The sequence below is a fragment of the Aulonocara stuartgranti genome (assembly GCF_965226115.1).
Source record: "Aulonocara stuartgranti genome assembly, chromosome: 2".
Classification (NCBI taxonomy): Eukaryota; Metazoa; Chordata; class Actinopteri; order Cichliformes; family Cichlidae; genus Aulonocara; species Aulonocara stuartgranti.
The window spans coordinates 35,161,387-35,182,544 of NC_138940.1; the positions used below are offsets into that span (position 1 = coordinate 35,161,387).

The following is a 21,158-nucleotide window of genomic DNA, read 5'->3' on the forward strand; positions in this document are numbered from 1 at the left end:
TCACATTGATAATTGAAATCCCAGTCTTTAAATGTAGCATCGGGCTGGCGTGCCATGAAAGCAAGGTTCAAGGTTGGCTCCTCCAACTCCCCATGACATTTATCAGTGAGGGAGAGCTGGAACAGCAACATTCATGCCCTGGCCAAATCGCTAACCCCTCTCACTGCATCTGAGCATCTAATCATCCTCGAATCCGAGCTGCTGGATAAATCCTCGCTCCTCCACCATGACCGATTAGAGCTCTCCAGTATAAAATGGCCGCAGCCCGTCACCCAAGGCGGGGTCTTCCGCGGCGGCTGTGGACGAGGACATTGAGCCGCACATCTTCAAAGCCTTCTCCGATCCTAGGCACCGGGATTAAGCGCTAATCTACGAAGATATTTCTTTCTTTTAAATCCAGCAGCGACAGTGGTGAGTAATTGCTATATGATGCATTCGAGATCAGCGCGGCCGAGTCTGATTACTCATAATTATTTGAGCAATTAGGCATTTGCAATTAAAATCTGAGAAGTGTCTGTTTGATTTGACCCTTCCACCATATTTCTCTCTGGTCTTTTTTGACACTCTCTGTGTTAATGTGATTGGCCTTTCAGCTTCACTAACTCTTTTTAACAAGATGTAGCACTGGTGTGGCACTATGTGTGTGTGTGTGTGTGAGTGAGTGAGAAAGAAGAGTAGGGATGGGAATGGGAAAAAGAAAGAGAAAGCGAGACAGCTGAGGTGTATTAAAGTTGTCAGAATGTGGCCGACTATCGTGGTCAATATTTGAGCACAGAGAGGGGGTTTTGTTTGTCTGAAGCGAACAATAGGACAAAAGTAAAGCAAAGGCTGTGGGACGTCCTCATAAATATGGGTGAGTGTGCATGCATGTTTATGCATGAATATTTCAGCCTCATTTTAATCTGACGAGACTATCAGTTGAAGAGTGAGTGTGTGTGCAGATTAAGCTGCCGGGGATTGCTGACGGGGAGGAAGTGCGCACCGTGTGTGGTCGCAGGTGTTTCTGCATCTGAGAGAACAAGAAAAAAAAAAAAAGAAGAAGAAATGAGACAAAGGAAAAGAAAGAAAAAAGAGAAGAGGAAGAGGAGGAGGGAGAAGATTGGAGGTAGATGAGAAAGAGAGAGGGAATAGGTCAAGAAAAGTACTGTGCTTATGGAAGCGTGGCAAACATGGAGATAAAGGGTACGGATGCAGGTTAAGGCCTTGGGGCAGGACGGAGGATTTATTGCCCCTGGCACAAGAGGCCATTCGATAAATTGCCCCTGTGTGGTCGGCACAGAAGAGGGCTGCGATACAGTGACAAAGGTGTTACAGTGGAGAGAGGGTGGTGGGAGGCGAGGTTAATTAAACTCTTCAGTGTGAAACACTCTCATTCATTACCTTCATTAACTCGTTCATTTAATCTGCTCCGGTGTTGGCATTTTATCACATTCAGCCCCGCTGTAGCGTCATACAGCTGATTAGGTTTCATCTTGAACCCCTCCGCTGCAGGGTAACTGAGAGCGAGAGGCTGAGCACGAGGCCACTTTAGGTCTAACAGACACAGCCGCACACAGCAAACAGCACAAACTAAATTAAGTTCACGCTGGACATGCATTTTACTTGATTTTCCACAGCAGAGTGAGTGGATTAGTCTTAAAAGTGGAAAATAAAAACGATTTTCACCCCCAGTCTCCAGTGAACTGTGCTGAGGCAAGGATCCAGGCCCGCACAAAAGGGGCTAAGGAGCGCTCCTCAAACGAGCACGAGTGCAGAACTGACAGAGTGAACCAAATTACAAAGAGCAAAAAAAAAAAGCCAAAACTTCTCAGTGGTGTTTTTGCTGTGTGGCTCTTTGCTTAAAATAGACACGGCTTTTACTTTTTATACCTGGCACAAGAAGAAGAATTTGCTGTTTGAGGGCACAGCGAAAGCAGGCGGCGGTGCGACAAAATGGATTGCATCACGACAAAACATCCCATTTTCAACTCCATTAGGTCCCCCTCACAGTCTTGACACTGTTGTGCTTTTTGCCACTTCACATGATTAATCACGTGTGGAGACTACAGCGAGATCGCGGAAGCCTGAACTGCAGGCAGCTGTGGCTCCACGCTGGAGAAAAATCACAAGACACCGTGACATGTGGAGGCAAAACACTCAGAGAAAGAAAATCAGAGGCTGGAATAAAATAAGACTGCAGCAAAAACTGATAGCAATGTTTTGACAAAAGTAGCGTTGTCCTTGTGGAGTATTCGGAAAGCCAGTATTGAATTTTGCACTCTAGAGGGGTTATTTAAAGGCGAATGCTGATAAAAGCCATTTTTCGCACATGCACTGCAGGCATGAACTTTTCCAGACATTACCCAGCGGGATGGGGAAACCACAGACTGTATATAAAAGATAAAGTTATTGTGCAATTGATCTAAATTTGCATTCTTTCCAAGAGCCAGAAAAGAGAGGTTTCCCCTTTTTGCAAAAAGTATACCGAGATAAGAAAACTTGTTCACTTGATCAGTGACCTCCTGATGACTTTATGGTTTCGGTCCCTAATTTTAAGTCTTCTAAGGTTGTGCAATTAATCTTTCCATAAAAAAAATGGGACTGTTGCGGAGGGCCGCACCAATACGCTTATAAGTGAACTGAAACAATATTGGACAGAATTGAGTTCAAATTATTGGTGCGGCCCTCCAAAACAAAATTAACTGCCCATCCAGTCCCACAGGCTTAGAGACCAGTTGGTGCCTTCCTACCAAACACTGGTTGCTAGGGAAAAATGAGTAGTCTTAACTAGCTGCAATCGGTTGCTGAAACAAACTCCAGGAACCACTGGATTCAATTACTAAGCCACAATCATGCAGGCCTACAGACCAGTTAGTGACCCTCTGGGGGCCACCTATCTGTAGGGAGAAATGTGCATTTCCCGACTGGGGAGTCACAACTGGTTGGCGCAAGTTGCTGACTGTCAGTAGGTAAACTCTGTGGCAGAGATATATACGCTGCTGCATCAAAAAACTCACTGCAATTGCCTTGGTTAGTAGCAGATTGGAGTGCTTGCCCGCAGTTTGCGTAGAAGACTCGTCTGCAAACAACTGCCAACTACTTGCAAAGTGATTGTTCAAAATAAAAGTTGTTGCTTACTGCTGAAACCAAGACATTTCAAAGAGTGAAACTTTTACTTTGAAGGCCAACTCTCTCAATTCTAGAGCTTGGAGATTAGTTTGGTGTGCATGACAACCTGTAAAGCAAACACAGGGAGGCTTTTTTGTTGTTGTTTTGGTCTTTGCAACCAATTTCACCTTGCAACCTGCAAATATACATTGGTTGCATGTAGAACAAACAACAAAGCAGAGTTAGCTTCAGGGCGTGGCAGCTTGCTATGGAAAAGTCTCTGCAAGTGTGCCTCTGTCACAGCTGCTTCTCATTTTTCAAGTTCATTTTCAAAAACACCAAGGAGACGATGGCCGGCAAGGCTTAGGTCAATGCCTCACAAGTGAAGCTCACTATCCAGTGAGTTCACAGAGGCTATATCCAGCTATGCTGAGAACACAAATGCCCAGCACGGCCAGAGCAGACATTTAATGATCTTTATGCAGCCAGCTCCTCATTACAAAGTCCATGTGACGTCCACAACCAGGAGGAATTGATTAGGTAATTGTCGTGAGCTCGCAGTGTGTGCCCCCTGTGCATTCTACACAGGCAGCCTAAAACAAAAAATGGAGCCAGTAGCGAGAACATGCCTCCTCCTGCGTTCTACATGTGAACAACAACCCAACTTGATTGTTTTGAAACTGTCCACTGTTTATATATTTAAAAAAATGACCAAAGAGTTATATTTTGCAAAGATGTCTCTTGAGTTAAAAGGCGGTAGTGAACTTTAAAGATTAAGCGATGTGGTGATGTGGCACCAGGGAAACATGAACCTGTGCAGCCCACTCTTCATCTCTGCTGGGGGCCGGCAGCTCCAGGCTTCATTAGCCACAACCTGCAGAACATGACTGAATCCCAACTGTTGGCAATAAAGCTGAATTGTGGGTAATGTAGGTGCTGGCTTTGACAAGAAAGACAAATGTGTGGAATAAAACAGACAATATCACTGCTTCTGCTGCTGCACTGACTTTGATTATAGAAGTGGTGCATTCTTTTCAAGCACGTCTCAGGTCGTGAGATGACATCGAGGATAAAGCCATGTTTGTGGAGGTCAGCATGCGGACCATGGCTCGCTGTTGACGCCTTAAGCATTCTTGGACAGTCTGCGAGCCCATGTGTCCTTCCAAACTTCTCCAATCATGTCTAAAGCAAAAAAGTGATGAGTGCACAGTACTGTGGACAGCCTTCCCGCTCCTCACGCTCCTCTGCTATTCTCACTGTTCCCCTCGTCCTTTTTCCTGCTTCACTCTCCCTCTTTCCTCTGTGAAAGTGAGCCAGTGTGCACGGTGACCTTCAACCACACCCACAGGGGAAGGAAAAGAAAAAGAAGAAAGAAGGGGGGGGGGGGGGGGGGGGGAGTTAGTTGCAGAATGGAGGAGAGAATAGGATAAACATGAGAATGGGGGTGACAGAGAGGCAGTGGTAACAAAAGGAGGGCTGAGGAACACACACATAAAAACCAACGCTGAAGTGAGGAAAATGGAAAATCTCTTCTCTCTTGGAAGCCAGCGGAGCGCAGAGCTGAATCTGACAAGAAGGATGACTCTCCATCCCTTTTCTCACCAGTCTGATTAAACCTCTCACTCTATGAACCCAGCACGCTGAGAGCCACATGAGTGAGAGAGCCGAGGACCCGAGCCTTTGCTCAAAGTGCAGGCTGGGGTGCCAACAGATACACTCGAAGGAGCAAGACCTTGAGGACAACGTGACACTGTGAAATTCCTTCAAACTTCATTTGCGGCTGACAAAGGAGCTGAAATTGAATTCTCCAACATGGAAATGAGCCACACGCCTTTTTTTGTATTTTTAAACAGTTTCCAAGCGATTCATTTTTGAGCAGATCCGTCCCAGAAAATTCCCAATCCTTCTCTTTAAGCCGGCTGTAATGAGTTAATCTACAACAGAGGAATGATTTCCTTGTGTGACTAAGACAGTAAGCAGACAGAAGGAAGCCTAATTAAACTTGTAACATCTGCCTTCTGAGCTCTAAATGCGTCTACAGGCTATAAGCATCTCTCGCTCCACTTCCTCCGCTCTTATTTCAGGCAAAGAAGGGTAAATAAGGAATCAGCCTGCTCGCAAACAATGCAACTAATCTTCTCCAAGTGGCATCATCATCATTATTACCATAAGCAGAGACTGTGGTGTGACAGAGTGCTCTAAAATATGCATTGCATCTTCTTCCAGATAAACTTCCACAGCTGATGGTGGAGGGAAGGAGGGGAAACCGGGGGAGGGTGGGAGGTCTGTGCTGGAGCACGTAGCCTGCTTACAAATTACCACCACAACCAAACTCGGACACAGCGTGAGTGAGTTGCTCCCCGTCCTCCCCTCGCTGTTGCACCGCTCTGCCTCTTTTCACACGAGCCATCTTCGCGGGAGGATCGGCCGGGATCGCCTCGCCGCTGATGCTCCACTTCTGACCGACTTCTCCGCACAGCCCGAGCCCGGCCGAGCAGCAGCCGCCAGCAGCAGCCGCCAGCAGCAGCCCTGCACGGCTCTCTGCCCCCGCTGCTATTTCAAAAGATAAATCGACAGCAGCAGACTCCGACACTGCGGGAGGCGACAGACCCAGATCGAGCCTCTGCAACAGCCGCGGATGCAGCCCGAAGAAGGAGAGATTTGCCATGCCAGATCTGCACGGAGGAGGAAATCTTGATAAGTACGAGTCGTTTCGTTTTCTTTTCCTTTTTTTCTGCTCCTTCAAACTCGAGTCTGCTTGGTGTGGCAGTAGCGGTGACTTTGCCCTCTTACAGCCTCTCCCTGAGCCCCCCTCCTGATGCCTGACTGTATACAAACACCCGTGCTGAGAGAATAAGACTTTTATCGCCGAGCGCGGCTCATCAGCGACAATAAAAAAAAGACTTTACTGGTCACCGACAGCGCTTCTACTTGGCGGAGGAAACGGGGTGGAAAAAACAAAAAACAACCCCTCAGTACTTGCTGTAAATCAAGCCAGGAAGATCGAGCCCAAGTGCAAGACGAATGGTTTGGGTAACTAAAAGCTTTGCTTTACTTTACTAACAGGCATCCTCGGATGAAGCCACAATACCTGCTGTTAATGGGGCGGTTATGAAACAGGTGTTGCAGAGAAGCGCTTTAATAGAGATCGTTAAAGGATGCAGGACGTCTCAAGGCAGCGCTGCGTGCTGGGCAGCTCCAAATAACCACATTTCAACCCGAAAGAAAAGAAAAATGTGTTAACTGTGTAGAAATACAACAGAGAGACCGTCGGGAAACTCTGGGGCTGTTACCTGATAAATCAACAGATGTTTTAATGTCTGGGGAGAGGATTTATTCAGCATTATCAGAGGCTGCTCACCTCTGACTCTATTAATTAATGGGTTTGCACATAATGGCTCAGATGCTGTCCCGATGCCCTTGGTGCTCCTGTGCCACCTGTGATAAGTTGTGAAGAATTTTTGTCTGTTAGGAAAATTACTGCTCCGCGGTGGGTGTTTTATGGAGATGATCTGTAGGTGCAGACAAATTAATCTTTGCTCTACATGCATTTGTGTTCAACCGGGAATCACCTAGTATTAATAGGAAACAAATGCAAGTGGCAACCCCACCCCCTTTGCTTCATTTCCGTCAGTGTGTGTGTGTGTTGGAAAGAATTGAAGTGCTTTTTGGATGATTACCTATTCAATATGCACTCATGCCTTATGTGAGGAAGACAAGAGGTGGATACATTTCTGGGAAAAAATGGATTTTTAATGCTAATACACAAATATTTAAGCTGCACACTATTATGTGCCATCACTCATGCTTACAGTGGAATAGGCTGCCTCACCTTGTCAACAGCAGTGTCACTTCCCAGACAGCAGAATGATGAATTTGGTCATTATTGATGAGCTGAGTGGACACGCGGGCTGTCATCCCGGTCTCTCACTCAGAGCAGAATAAATTACACCCCGTTGACAGGGAGTCAAAACATAAACGCCGGCTGACGGATAGATTTGCAGGGTAAAAATTTAAGGTGCCTATGGAATAACCCGAAAGCCACGACCTCCTGAAAGCCGGCTGCAACTGTAGATGTGAACTTCTTCAACCCTCCTCCTCCTGCTCCTCTCCTGCAGGCTGGGGTTGTCCCCCAGGAAACAAATTTAAATTCCAATATCCTCTCAATCTGCGGCTTGGTGAAATTTATTCAATTTTGTGGAAATGATAATCAAGTTTCCGTGTGCGGTGAGACAAAAGGCTTCACAGACAATCAGACATTGCTGGCATGATCCACGCCTGTCCTCCCACCGTCCCTCCGGGGAGATTAATCAGTCGAGATAGTTCCTTTCCTCATCTCTTTGATTCATCGGATTCAGAACAAACCTTTAATGTCTGTGATTCTTCAATAGTCGCCGTGATGAATGCATCTGGATTCATCCAGACCGAGCAGGCTCGTGAAACGCACGCGTTCATGTAAGTGGGTGGAAGTCACTTTCTATCTGCATTTGACTCTTTTCCTTCTTCATCGCTTCCCCCCCCTCTCCCCCTGAGCTTATTTATGAACTATTACCATCATGCAGTAACACTTTATTAGGCATGTAGACAGCCAAAAGGCCTATTAATCTTTCACTTGCAGTCTTATTCTCCTCTTTCTCTCACTCTCCTCCCCCAACACACACACACACACACACTATCTCAAAACCCTTTTTTTACCCAGTGGAGTTCTTCAGCCCTCTTCAACGATGGCAGAGCTCCTGTTAGTCTTACAGTGGGGGAAGTGATGTGTCTTCCATCGGCAAGATATCAATACACATTTTTCACGGAGAGACTTTTCTCAGAGGCCGCGATCATGCTGACAATCTCTCGCTCGATCACGCTCAACTGTTGCTGTTAGGACACATCTGAGCTGGTAATGATTTTATATTATAATGCCATCGATCCGGTTGATGGGTTGACACCCGGGAGTGGTGCTGGGCAGATAACAGACAGTCCAGTGGTGTGTGCTGTGCTTTTCAGCTAAATACGATAAAGAGACATTGGTTCGACTGCACTGTAAAGTCAGTGATTATTTCTCATGCTGAAATCAATACTGGGGTTTATACTGTCTGTGGCTGAGATAGGAGCTGTGACAAAATAACGTGAAACCTCATTTTCAGCCAAATTAGCATTGCCAGCCTGCACTCACACGAATGCACAGTGTGTACACAACGACACGAGACGATCGCATCTCTGAACAAATAGCAAAAATATCAATATTCATCCGAAATGATAGGGGAATTTGGGATGATTAAAGGCTGCAGCACAGTATGAGAATAAACACGGCACGCTATAGAGACAAAGAAAAGGCTTTGACAGGGCACCTAGCTGCGCCTGAATGCAATTAATTAATAATGAATAAGCTGAGAAAAAAAAGGATCAGAAACAATAAACAGAAAAAAGTAACAGCTGAGAACTTCGAAACAGCAGCAATGTTAGGACCTTTATGGAAAATGAAGACTGTTTAATTCAAAGAGCTGCAGAGGGGAAGAAAAAACAATTTAATAGGCTTCCCAGCTTGAGCAGCCAGGGTGGATGTAGCTCTGGCCAAAGATGAAGGGTTCTCACTGCTTACTCTGCAGCTATTGTCTTTAACCATAGCAACCAGCATTAAATTGTTTTACATGTTTGTTTTCAGGGGAGGAATAAAAAAACAAAAAAAACAAGCATGTTCTTATCCTGCAGATTTGTCGGCTTTACTGGGGACAGATGGCACCAAGCACATCGATGTGAGCAGACTCTGAATTTTGTCGATGCAACAGATTTCCCACAGTGCATCTGTGTATTTCTCTTTCAGGCATGGTGCCTACGCCCCAGGTGTGCGTATCAACCCTGGTCACGGTGAGCACGATGGCAGTGGTGGACCTCTACTTGCTGGAGCAGAGCATGCTGGGAGCTCGGGGTCTTTCAGGACCTAGCGTGTGGCAATATGTGGCAGTGTTGCTGGGCGATTTGGGCTTCCTGCTCGCGCTGCGCTTCGTCTCAGCTGGCGTGGTGTCTGAGGCGCGGTCGCCACGGCGTGGATTTGCCAACGCCCTCTGGTTCCTGTTCCTGTCCCTGCTCCAGCTCAAGCTCTTCTTCGTCTGCCACAACTACAGGCAGGAGCGTCGGCCACCTGATCCTCTGGCCAGAAAGACCCTGACGCTGCTGCTGTCCATCTGTCTACCCTCCCTGTTTCTCATCCTGACAGGAGCTGACCACATGACTCCGCAGCGGAGGAAGCAGGAGGTGCGGGGCCGGCTCCTCTGGGTGGTGGTTGACTTGCTGGATGTGTTGGACCTGCAGGCGGGGCTGTGGGAAGCCCAAGGAGGGTCTGCAGCCGGTACTGGAGGGATTGTAGAGCAGAGGCTGCCCATTTGGGCTGAGGGTCTGGTTTTCTTTTACTGCTATGCCCTCCTGCTGCTGCTGCCGTGTGTGGCACTCACAGAGCTGGGAGCCACTGGTCTGCCAGGACAGAGAGGACCCCGCAAGGAGGCTTTGTACCCTTGGCTTAGCTTGGTCACTATCAATATTTTCACCTTAGCCCTGAGGGGTGCAGGGATGCTGTGGTATAGGGACCCCCGCGTGTCCACTGTGTTTCTGGGCAAGAACCTGCTGGCTCTGGCTGTGAAGCTGAACTCAGCCTGGGAGAGACATAAACAGGAGCGCGGTGCTGCAGGAGGCGGGACTGTGGCAGGAGCAGAACCGGGAGACTCGACCTTGCCAAACACGGGTACAGAGCAGGGAGAGGGCCAGGCCCAGGGGAAAGCTCCTCCCTCTAATTATCACACACTGTCTCATTCTCAAAGCCACTCGCTCTCCCACGTCAGCCTGGAGCCCACAGCGACGCCTTTAGGACCCTCTTTCATCTCCCATGAACTTTAGAGAATCACTCTGAACGTGCACGCGTGCACACAGGCGTGCACCACAACCACAGTGAAAATTCACGCTGGTATCACATCCAAACAGATAACTGTACTGAATTTCAGTACAACAGCGGAGGTTATAATGCAGAACTGTGGAATTGCATTTGGCAAGTTTGGCTTTGTGCACATCTTGTTGTGCTCAGAATAACTCTAAAAGCAGTGCCGTGATTTGTGGATGTGTATTTTTAAAAGTCAACACTGTGAACCCATCTGTCAGATTGTAAAGACTTTTTCAGAAATGTGTGCTGAAGTCTGCTATTGTTCATCGTGGTTTAATCTTGATTTCGCTGTCATCACGTTTGTGGAATTGCATTGTCAGATTTGTTTTTTTCCCCCCTTTTTTAAAGAATTCTGCTTTCCTGATAAATATCTGCTATCACTGATTCATTGCAGCTGTTTAGGGGCGAGAAACAGAAATTTGTTGCACAGATTCATGAGGTTTCAGGAAAAAAAAAAAAAAAAAAAAAAAATCAGACTCGACTCTCTTCTGCCAAAAGACCATTAGATGCCAAAACACAGCTTCTGACCTTTCAGCGTACATTTTCTCACTTCACTTCACAGTGCAGAGAAACAGCGAAAACTTTAATACACAGAAGTGGTGATTCATTTTTTTTCCTTCAATACCACAGAGCCAACATTCAAAAGCCATCTACCACTAAGAACTCTTCACCGTGCTTCAGTATGTTAATGCACAGTCTAACCTGATGACCCTTTAAATCAAAGTAATCACGATTGCAGGTGATTCTACTTTAAGATTTCCTTTTTTTTTACATGCCCGAAGAGGTACAATTATACAGTTTTTCACAATATTGTAATAGGATGAGGATCTCAGATTTTTTCCCCCTCTTGTATTCTATAATAGATTTAATTTTCCCATGACTTCCCAGATATATTCTGCAGGGTCCCTGCACCAAGGTTGTTCTCTCATTGATATTATGTACTAGTTTGTCTTGTCTGAAAGAAAATGTTAATGAGAGGAATCAGTCACTTTGTCATTTAGTTGGAGTGAAAACCTGCAGACTCACGGGCATCACCGTAGAACATCTCTAAACTTTGTTTACAATTTGTATGGCATGTTTTATCTAACTTAAATGCACATCAGTTAGGTAGACTTCACTACCGTTTCCTGTTTAAATCATCCAGCAGCAATTTTAACAAACAACAAAATGTACGCAAGTCAAGTAGCCAGCTACAAAAGACGCTGTTTGCAGTAATGCAATCTTTCATCGGCTGGGCTTAAAGGTGGGCATCGAGCATTTTGTGTCATCTTTGTGTACAGTAGAGCTCTTTTTTTACTAAATTGTTTACCAAGACTGAATACCAATGTAAGTAATCCCTTTAGAGGTTCAAAATGCATTTAAAACTCGTGTTTTTTGTGATCTCTTCTTGTCCTAAAGTGTCATTCATTCCAGCCATGTATCCAACCGTCAAATGTCTTTTTTCATTTTATATATATAAAAAAAGAATCATCTTTTTAATTCCATTTCAAAAATGGGTGAATCCATTCATTCACAAACTTATCAAGATGCCGGGCAAACGTTGGAGTGTGGCTCAGAGCGGCAGGCGTAAAGGATGTACAGTACAGTCAAGTGCCTTGTTTCCTCATGGTGCAACGAGCCCCTGGGTTGTCGTACACATTATGTGTACCATGTGGAACTTGGACATATGCCATGTGTATACTGTGAAGTTATTCCACAGCTGTTTTCAGCTACACCTCCAGGACAGACCGCAAACTAATAAAGTATTTCATAGTCGCCTAGTGTTGACAGTTCATTGGCCATTACAAAGAGGCATTATTGGCAGAAAAGCGCGCGCGCGCGCGCGCACACACACACACACAAACAGAAGGAGTCGGTCCAAATTATTCAAGTCCAAGAGACCTCAGAGGCAAATAATCGCCTCCTCCTTGCAAAACCTCCACTATATTAAAGTCAATCAGCTCTCATTGTGCAGTCACAGGAAATTGCATGTTTTTATGTTGTCTTCATGCTGAACTGGTTAAGCGAATGGAAGCCTCCCGAAATGTTCTCGGCACAACAGCGCGCTCTTTGCTCCATGGAGCGGCACACTGACGAAAGGCCGTCATTTATCACAATTATGCCAGCGGCCCCATCAGCTCGGATCCTCTCGCGGTAATCCTTGAGTGTGCTGTTGTGTTGTCTGCCGTTAATGCTGAGAGAGGGAGAAGTCTTGATGTGATGGGGTGCGCATGTCAAGAGTTGTAGTAAATGCGTGTGATGTTTTTCAGAGAGAACTGGCTCTTTGCTCACAGCGGCTATGAATGCACCCATCAGCCTGTCCTCTGAGCTTTAATGGTCCTATTAATTGAAATTGAGGCTATCTGTCAAAATGCAAGTGCTCATTCTCGCTGCTTTATGCTTGATTTACAGGCTGCATTTACAGGATGTATTAAGACTAATGTACATGCTTCACCACAGAAAGAAATTCATTTAAAGTTTCTGTGGGGAATTTTTCTCCAGTTCAGATACACTTTTAAGGAAAAACCACAGAGGGATATCGAGTGTAGTAGACAGCATCCAGCTCTCGCCTACCCTCTTTCTTTCATCTCCCTCTACTTTGCCCACTCTACATTTCAAACACATGCATTCTGGATGCAGTCCCTGTTGGGCACCTCTTCATATTTCTATTATACTAAAAGCAGCAGCTACATAGGCAGCTGCCTCTGCAAATGACTACCTCCTAGAATTTGTTACACCTGTTAGACTCTGAATACAATGCTCAGCATTTTCCCTCAGCTCCCACCAACTCCCATAACCTGAAGAAAAGTGCTCGAGCTACGCACCTATTTCCATTCTTCTTTTGCCGCTCTTTCCGGTGCTCCTTATCCTTCCCTTCCTCTCGCCTGTGCTGATTTCACTCTAGCCTGTAATTATTCTCATGTACCAGAGCTGTCACTTTTCCCTTTTTTTGTCTTGTATTCCTTCTTTTATTTTTCTCGTTTGTTTAAATTTGCCCTGCAGCCGACAGGCAGCCTACCTCTCTGCACTTCCCCTGTCAAGAGTGGTTAGAGACAAGGAGAAAAAAAAAAAGCTGAGGGGGAGAGGCTGGCTAAGATTAAAGGAACGGGGCTACTGCCTGAAGCAGAGTGGCTGCTGACTGCCATTTATTTAGCGTTTGCTCCACACACACAGTGAGCTTGATGGAACAAGAGAACAGACAGAGACAAATACACACAACATGCTGCTTCGACAACAATGACATCTCAAACAGTCCAGAAGGCGGCACCTTTAGACAAACATATGGCTTTGTTTTGCTTGGTTGAGCACTTCGTTGCAGCCCATCTCACCTCATTACCCCTGATGCGGCGACAGCTACAGTATGCCTACGAGCTCATGCCCATCTCTTCTGGCAAAAAAAAGAGACACATTTAACAGACAGATGTCTAAATCATTCATCAGAGCACACACACCATCAGCAATGCTGCTTTTGGAGAGAACTTCAAAGTATACTCTAACAGAAAGAAATGATGCAAAAGAATCTGAGACTCTTATGATATGCAATGCAATAGTGGAGACAAACGCATACTAATACAGGTCTCAGACGTTAAGGTGACATTTACGTAATGCCGAAATTACATAAAGTCAAAGAAAAAAAGAAAAGAAAAAAAGAACAAAGGTCGAAATGATCTGCCACTTAATAGAAAGTTAGATACTAACCACTTTGAGAATTTAAAAAAAATCGTTATGTCAAATCAATTAGTGCCAATTTGCTGATAATTACACTTTTTCAAATTTGAAGATTTGCTGCAGTTCTGTATTATACTGCACTCTAAAAAGTGTGGGAGGAAAATATTAAGAAAAAAAAATAATGCCAGCATCTCCCTGTTAAAGTAAATATGACTGGATCATGAGTATGAGCATCAATTAAGCATCAAAATCAACTTAAGTGTAATTTATGCAGGGTAGTCTGTTTCACAATAACACCGAATTAGATTATGCTTATTGTTGCATCTGCGTGTAATCATTCATCCGTGGTGCAGCTGTTACAAATGGGGGATCATTTGCTACTTTATAATTTGCTAGTCGCACTAAACCAAGTAATGTATTATGATTAATTTCCTGACTGCATCCGTTCTCCTTTTTCTAAGCACACCACCCTCCTCAGCCCCTGCCTCTAGGTCTAGGTCTACAGAGGAGACACCGGGGCATTCCCAAGCGAGCCGAGGGACAATCTTTCCAGCGAGTGTCAGGTCTCGCTGGGTCCCTCTTCCTGTTGGCCTGAAATATCTAATCTAAGAAGTGTCCAGGAAGCCTCCTAGACAGATATTTAAACCATGTAAGCTGACTCATTTCGTTTTGGAGAGGCAGCAGCTCTACTTTGAGCTCCTCATCCTATCACATCCTTTATTAAATCTGCAAAGAAAGTAAAGCTAAAAAAGCAGCAGAGTAAAAAGTGTTATAAATTTGAAATGAAGATATGTGGAAATAAAATGGAATTTGTCAAAAGTACAATTAACTCTTCACTATACCTCGATGTAGCACTACAGTAAGTAAATTTACTTGGTTATTACTAAATTTAATCCCGTTCTGGAAGTTGGTCTGATACAAAAGATTCAGCCAGTTTGTAAGCTTTATATAGGGCACACTATTTAAGTTTTGTCTACCCAGAGCATCAAGCTGCTTTGCAACCCACCTCCTTCCTAGTTCCACCCTCATGTGTGTTTGACCTTACTGATGTCATAGCTGTTTGTCAGTATGAGGGCTGCTTTGTTATCTGCTCGGGTCTTACTGTTGCTGCTCTCCTCTGGTCTGGCTTTCTGCATGTTTATGAAAAGTTGGGGAACAGAGCCAAACACAAATTACTGCAGATGGAAATAACAACCTCCCTTTTACTATAGAGGTCCTGACAGCAATGCAGTTTAATCCCTTAAGCCCTACACTATCTGCTGTTAAATTTATACCTGAAAAACATCCCCAGATTTGTTCAGTAAGAGCTGTAAAAATGAAAGTCAAAAATTGATAACCCAGGGCTGTTTGGATAAAAGTGTCTTCGTCATCAGTGTATTAGTGACCTTAAAGAATTCCAGAAAGAAAAAAAAACATGGCCTTTTTAATTGTGCCTAATCAAAACTGTAAATTAGTGACAAATACCACCCATAAAGTATCCCAGCTCCTCAAAGGGCCACTTGGGCATGCCTCCAAAAGCACACAACCCCCCACAGGGATTTAAATTTCTGGTCTGTATAGTCAATTTTTCTATTCATGACAAATGTACAGAGGTTAATGGGAATTAAATTCTCTTATTTAAATATTCCGCAAAGTGTTTAAACCGCACAGTTTACTAGGTACACCGGTTAAACTGCTTTATAAAACTAAGATTTAGTCAGTCAATCACATGGCAGCATTTAGGGCGCGTAGACACGGTGAAGACAAAGTTCAAACTTAACGTCAGAATTGGCAAGACTGGTCATTAAAGTGATTTTGAACACGGCATGGCTGTAAATGGCAAAAAGGTTGTTCTGAGTACTTCAGAAACTTCTGATCTACTTGGATTTTCCCACACAGCTATCTCTAGGGTTTACAGAGAGGTCTGAAAAAGGGAAAATATCCACTGAACACTTGTCATTGTCAGAGGTCAGAGGAGTATGGCTAGACTGTTTGCAGCTTGTAGAAAGGCAGTAGTAACTCATAACCCCAAGTTACAACCAAACTATGCAGAAGAGCATCAAATGCACAAAACATTGAACCTTGAAGCACAAGAGCTACAGCAGCAGAAGACCACACCCATCAGCTATGAACAGGAAACTGAGGCTTCAATTCACACAGACTCACCAAAAGTGGACAAATGATTGGAAAAAGGTTTCCAGGTCAGATGAGTCTATTTCTTATTCTAGATTTAGGGGCGTGGTTATTTTCATTGACGGATGAGTGAGACTCCAGGACCGTAATGTTCAGTTGTTCAGGTACATAGTTTTTGTTTTAAGCCCAAATTAAGTAGCCAAAATTAGCACCCCATTTAATATCATAAAGATTTACATATGACCCTTCTTAGCAAAGTAAAGTGGTTTTCTACCATTAGCTGATAAGTTCCCAGGTCAACCGTGCTGTGTAAATATAGACTAGCTCCAATTATACCAGGATAGCCGGACCAAAAATGCACCATACAAGGCTTCAAAATTGCAATCCAAAAACCTGTTGATGGCATCAATTTACATTATATTCATCTATCCATTGTCTTCCACCTATCCAATTCAAGGTCATGGGGGGCTGGAGGTTAACACAGTGCTCATGCAGTGAGAGGCAGAGTCTATCACAGTCTAACACAGAGTGGCAGACAACCATTTACATCTATATCAATTTATAAATTACCAGTAAATCTAACATGCATGTCTTTGGATGGTGGCAGGAAGCTGGGGTATCCATGCAAATATGGGAAGAAAATCAATTCCCACACAGAAAGACCCCAATACTGGATTCCAGTCCAGTACCCTCCTGCTGTTCCTGCACCAAAGTACTATTTCCAGAAACAGCACAACAAAAGCTAGATCCATTTTGTTACCAAGTTACCATACTTTGCAGCCTTAAATAAATTAATAAATTAACAAAAACTGTAGGTGTTGTATTTTTATAACAGTTGAGTTATAAACAGTCACTGGAGCTCACTGTATCCTATCTGATGACACTGTACGTTGTGTGAGATTAAGGTATTGATTCAGTATATAATATACAGATATATAACCTTGAATCCTAAATAGAACTACATTTGTCTCATGTTGCAGCTACTGCGTATTTATACTGCAACCATGAAATCAAAACCTTTAAATGTGGAGGTTAAAAAGAAAGCTTTAAAAATAAAAACCAAGTGTGGTGTGAGAAAGTAAGAAAATCTCAAATTAATCGCATAAAATAGACTCAGTGGAGTCTCGTATGCATTATTTAACACAGTTCGTGCTCAAACAGAATATTCTGACAAGATACAGCGAGGAACAAGTGTTCAAAGGTGAAACAGGCCATACAAACAAAGACAGGCAGAGAAGACGAAACTGCATACTTGGTGAGGCTGGTAAAGAAACCACTATTCTTAGTTTCGGCGTCAGAGTGAGTTTCCAAAAATCCAAGCATCTTTAAAGGTAGCAAATTTGAACCGTAACATCTTTGGGAAAGGAAACGGTGCTTTCAGGGAGAAGAAAACTAAAAAAAAAAAACATATATATATATATATATATATATATATATAGATAAAAATGCCATTTTCCCCAGTGATGCAGATACATCAATACTCACGTTACTCTGACAAGAAGATGTTAGAGAGGAGGATGATTGCTCATAAATACATGATTGCTATTGTTTGAGTCTTTATGCATGTCTGATGGTTAGCTGCCAGTAAAAATATGTCAACTGTCAGTCACAAACACGGATCTTTCTATTAAAAAAAACAAAAGGAGTTTCAAATCAAATGCTTCAAATTTATAATGTCTCATGTTAGACACAAAATTAGACAGAAAGCTGTAAAGGTTCATTTTCAATTAACCTTTGAAGCTCCCTAAATGTGCCAGATGTAAAATCTCAATGACCTTTAGAGTTGACTGACAGCCAGAGCGAGTTTCTTAATTCGCAGCTTTAGCTCAGGGGAACTCAGGGTCTCCAGTGTAGCTGCAGGGGAAGGAAGCTTTAAATATAATCGGTAAAAATCTTAAAATCAATTATACATCTAACTGGTAAACAGCAAAGAGAGGATAAAACTGGGTTTTCCCAGTCTCTCTTACACATGGTAGCAGTTCAATTTTGGCTTCTATATTTCTGAGCAGATGATAAAAGATGGTAGATGAAAGCAGAGATCCTGTGGCTCCAGGGTGCAGTGGTTAACATATGTGCCTTACATGCGAAAGCACTCCGGTTCAAGGAGACACAAACCCTTCCTCAGGAGGTCAGAAGCCCGAGCACTCCTTGTGCCAGATCAATGTTTGTGACTTGTGCCAGTCCCAAATGCACAGAAATGGAAGGGTTGTGTCAGGAAAGGCATCTGGTGCAAAATCTGTGTCAAGTCAAATATATGGATCCAGCCACTGTGCCAACCACTTGCACAATGAGAGAGCAGCGGAAAGTGCTCTCAGATGAAAGCATAGATCCACCACTTACTTTATTTTTGGACAGAAAGAATACGATTGTTTGTTTTCCAGAAGGAATCATCATTGCTGTACTACAAAAATGAAGCATATTTTCTAAAATCTGTATTAACATCTTAACGTGACGATTATCAGCTCTCAAGTTTATATATCTAAACCTAAGCAAACAGTTGCTTATTTACACAACCCACAGATAAGGATATAAATAGCATTCATTTGGAGTTGGAGTTTTTAAAAATCCAATATTCCTTCTGGCCATTCAGTTGTACATGCTTTAAAAAGTTCACGAGCAAACTGTGCCAACTGTTTCTGTTTGGTGCTGAGGAGGCAGTGTGCAGCACTGTTTTTTAAATCAATTATGGGACTGTAAAACACCACTATAAGAGCAGCAAAACTAAATCAAGGCCAGAAGCAATGACTTTAACAATGCCGAGTTTCTCTGTAGAGCCGAGAAGCCCTGAAGCCGGAAACAAGTTTTATTCCACTAAATCATGTGAGCGGTTATTGCGGGTTTAAGACAGTCCTTCCTTTTCATTTCTAAAATCGAGTAACTGAAAAACTCACTAGACTGTAGGGGAGAAAAAATTCTGTCATCTGCATAGAAACAATACAGATATTATGTTGGAAGGAAATTCTCATTAGCTTATTAATACAGATATCTAATCACATGACATGTCAAAGGTTAGTGGGAGTGAGCTCTGCCTACACAGATTACTAGAGCTACCCTCGGAAAAGCTGATGGTCATTAAGTCACGACTTTATTCATATATACTGATGTGTCGTTAAGAGTAAAGGGGTCAAGTGTCATATGTAAGGGAGAAAAAGTTAAACATGTAGACATGGTCAAGACAACCTGCCGAAATCTAAGTGACTTTGTACATGGCGTGGTTGTTGGTGCCAGACAGGTTCGTCTGAGTATTTCAGAATACCGCAATTTTCCCACAAAACCATCTCTACAGTTTACAGAGAATGGTCTGAAAAAGAGAAAATATCCAGTGAACAGCAATTGTGGGTAAAATGCATTGTTGAGGCCGGAGGAGAATGGCCAGACTGCTTCAAGATAACAGGAAAGAAACAGTGTCTTCAAATAACCATTTGTTACAACATCTCTGAACGCACAACACAAGCAGACGAGCTACAGCAGCAGAAGAGCGCAGAGGGTGTCAACCCAGTAACTAAGAACAGAAAACTGAGGCTAGACTTCGCAGGGGTTCACCAATACTAGACAATACAAGGCTTGAAAATCATCGCCTGGTCTGACGAGTTACAATTTCTGTGTCAGAATTCGACATAAACAGCGTGAAAGCAAGGATCCATCCTGGCTTGCATCAATGGTTCAGGCAAGTAGAGATTTAATACCAAATGAGCATCATTTAAATGTACAGTATTGTTCCTGACCATATCCATCCCTTTATATCCAGGGTGTACACGTCTTCTGATGGCTGCTTCCAACACGATAACGCACCATGTCAGAAAGGTCGTGCCATATCAAAATCAGATCTCAATCAAGTAGAGCACGTTTGGGGTGTGAATGGGAGATTCATATCCAGCCAAAAAAAAAAAAAAAATGCAGCAACTGTGTGCTTTGCTACATGAAAATCTATAAGAAAAACACTGACCAATGTTTTTTTCTCAGTGATCAAAACGCTACTGCATCAACATCAAAAATCTAGCATTCAAGCTGTGTAATAGGATTGTATATTTTAATCAAACACATAAAGTGTGAGATCAGGATGCCAAAATGTTAAAAGTTTTGGCTTTTTAGCGTAAAAACAATTTTATCAATTAAATTAAATTTTATTCACATAGCGCCAAATTGCAACAACCGTTGCCTTAAGGTTACTTATATTGTAAGGCAAAAACCCTACATTATCACAAAGAAAGCAGAGAAAACCCCAACAATCATATGAGCCCCTATGAGCACGCGCTTTGGCGACAGTGGGAGGGAAAAACAGCCTTTATACAGGAAGAAACCTCCAGCAGAACCAGGCTCAGGGAGGGGCAGCCATCTGCCACGACTGGTTGGGGTTGGGGGAGGAAGACACAACATTTTTGTTAGTGTGTTGTCATTATCTTTGCGGATCAAGTTAGCTTATTTTATTATTAAATAGGAGAAAATATTTGTCATAGAGAAAAGTGTTTAAAATGATCTAAAATCTTTGGGGTTTAAGCCCCAAATGTAAGTCCTGGCCTGTCATAGAGACCAGGTTAAGTTAAGCTATTCGTTACTAACCCTGGTAAGTAAATGAATGACCTGCATTTAAGCTATTAGAAGCAGTGCGCAGCCACCAGATTTTTATGTTGTGGTTAATGTTGTTCAACTGGTGACAACAGAATATAGAAGAGCTACAGTAATGGTGCAGCTATTGATGATGTCATCTAAGAGAAATACGATATTTTCGATTGATTTCACTTATAAAGCTACCTTCCGTGATATTATAAATCATGTGGCGCTCGCTTTTCTGGCAATTATGCACATTTTTCCATTCTCTTGTCTGAGTGTCGTCATTATGTCACGGAGATGGATTAGCTGTGAGAATTGATCTGGTTTCCAAGTGTGCAACAGCATCCACGGCTGATGAGTACTGTCCATTAAAGAGGCTAACTGAACCATTTGTATGTAGAGAATGAGCCTTTGGGTTGCTTTCTTTCTATCTCTCAAAGGACAATTAAACTTTAATTCCTCAATGGCTATTAAAGCTGCAGCAGATAGAACCTTTTATGGCATAAAATAAAATCTAAACTTTACAAGAAAAATTCAACGCAGATGCAATTTTGTGATCAGAAACAAAGAGGAGGTTAATGAACAGAGCATCAGCAGTGAATGGCCAAGTAAATTCTGCCTCTGCTATTCTGACCCGCTCTCTTCACTTTGATCATTGCTCATTGCTCGAGGACTGCTGACTTATTTTATTATTGTACCGGCCAATTCATAAATTTTTCTAGTCAGAATTGGCATCAGTGGGGAAAAAGTTGTAGTGGTGCATCCCCGAGCAATAAAAAACAAGACTACCTCAGCTGTCTCTGTGGAGCAATTGAAGCAGAAAGAAGTACAGAAGAAT

At 43.3% G+C, this 21,158-nt stretch overlaps 2 protein-coding genes across 4 annotated transcripts in view; one reads left to right on the plus strand and one right to left on the minus strand.

The window, feature by feature from the left end:
• Positions 1 to 21,158, minus strand: part of mrpl11 (mitochondrial ribosomal protein L11) — a 62,303-nt gene that overhangs the window by 17,719 nt on the left and 23,426 nt on the right. The window lies entirely within an intron of this gene.
• On the plus strand, positions 43 to 11,944 carry tmem265 (transmembrane protein 265). Of its 3 annotated transcripts, none has more exons than XM_082555119.1 (2): positions 43 to 411; positions 8,903 to 11,944. In XM_082555119.1, the coding sequence occupies exon 2, from the start codon at positions 8,905 to 8,907 to the stop codon at positions 9,967 to 9,969; it is 1,065 nt and encodes a 354-aa protein (XP_082411245.1). In that variant the 5' UTR covers positions 43 to 411; positions 8,903 to 8,904; the 3' UTR covers positions 9,970 to 11,944. The 3 variants fall into 3 exon arrangements, with proteins under 3 accessions (XP_082411245.1, XP_082411246.1, XP_082411244.1); XM_082555120.1 differs by lacking the exon at positions 43 to 411 and adding an exon at positions 5,546 to 5,788; XM_082555118.1 differs by lacking the exon at positions 43 to 411 and adding an exon at positions 5,700 to 6,120.

Coding starts and splice junctions, on each gene's coding strand:
- tmem265 (XM_082555119.1), top strand. CDS start 8,905: ATGGTGCCTACGCCCCAGGTGTGCGTATCAACCCTGGTCACGGTGAGC.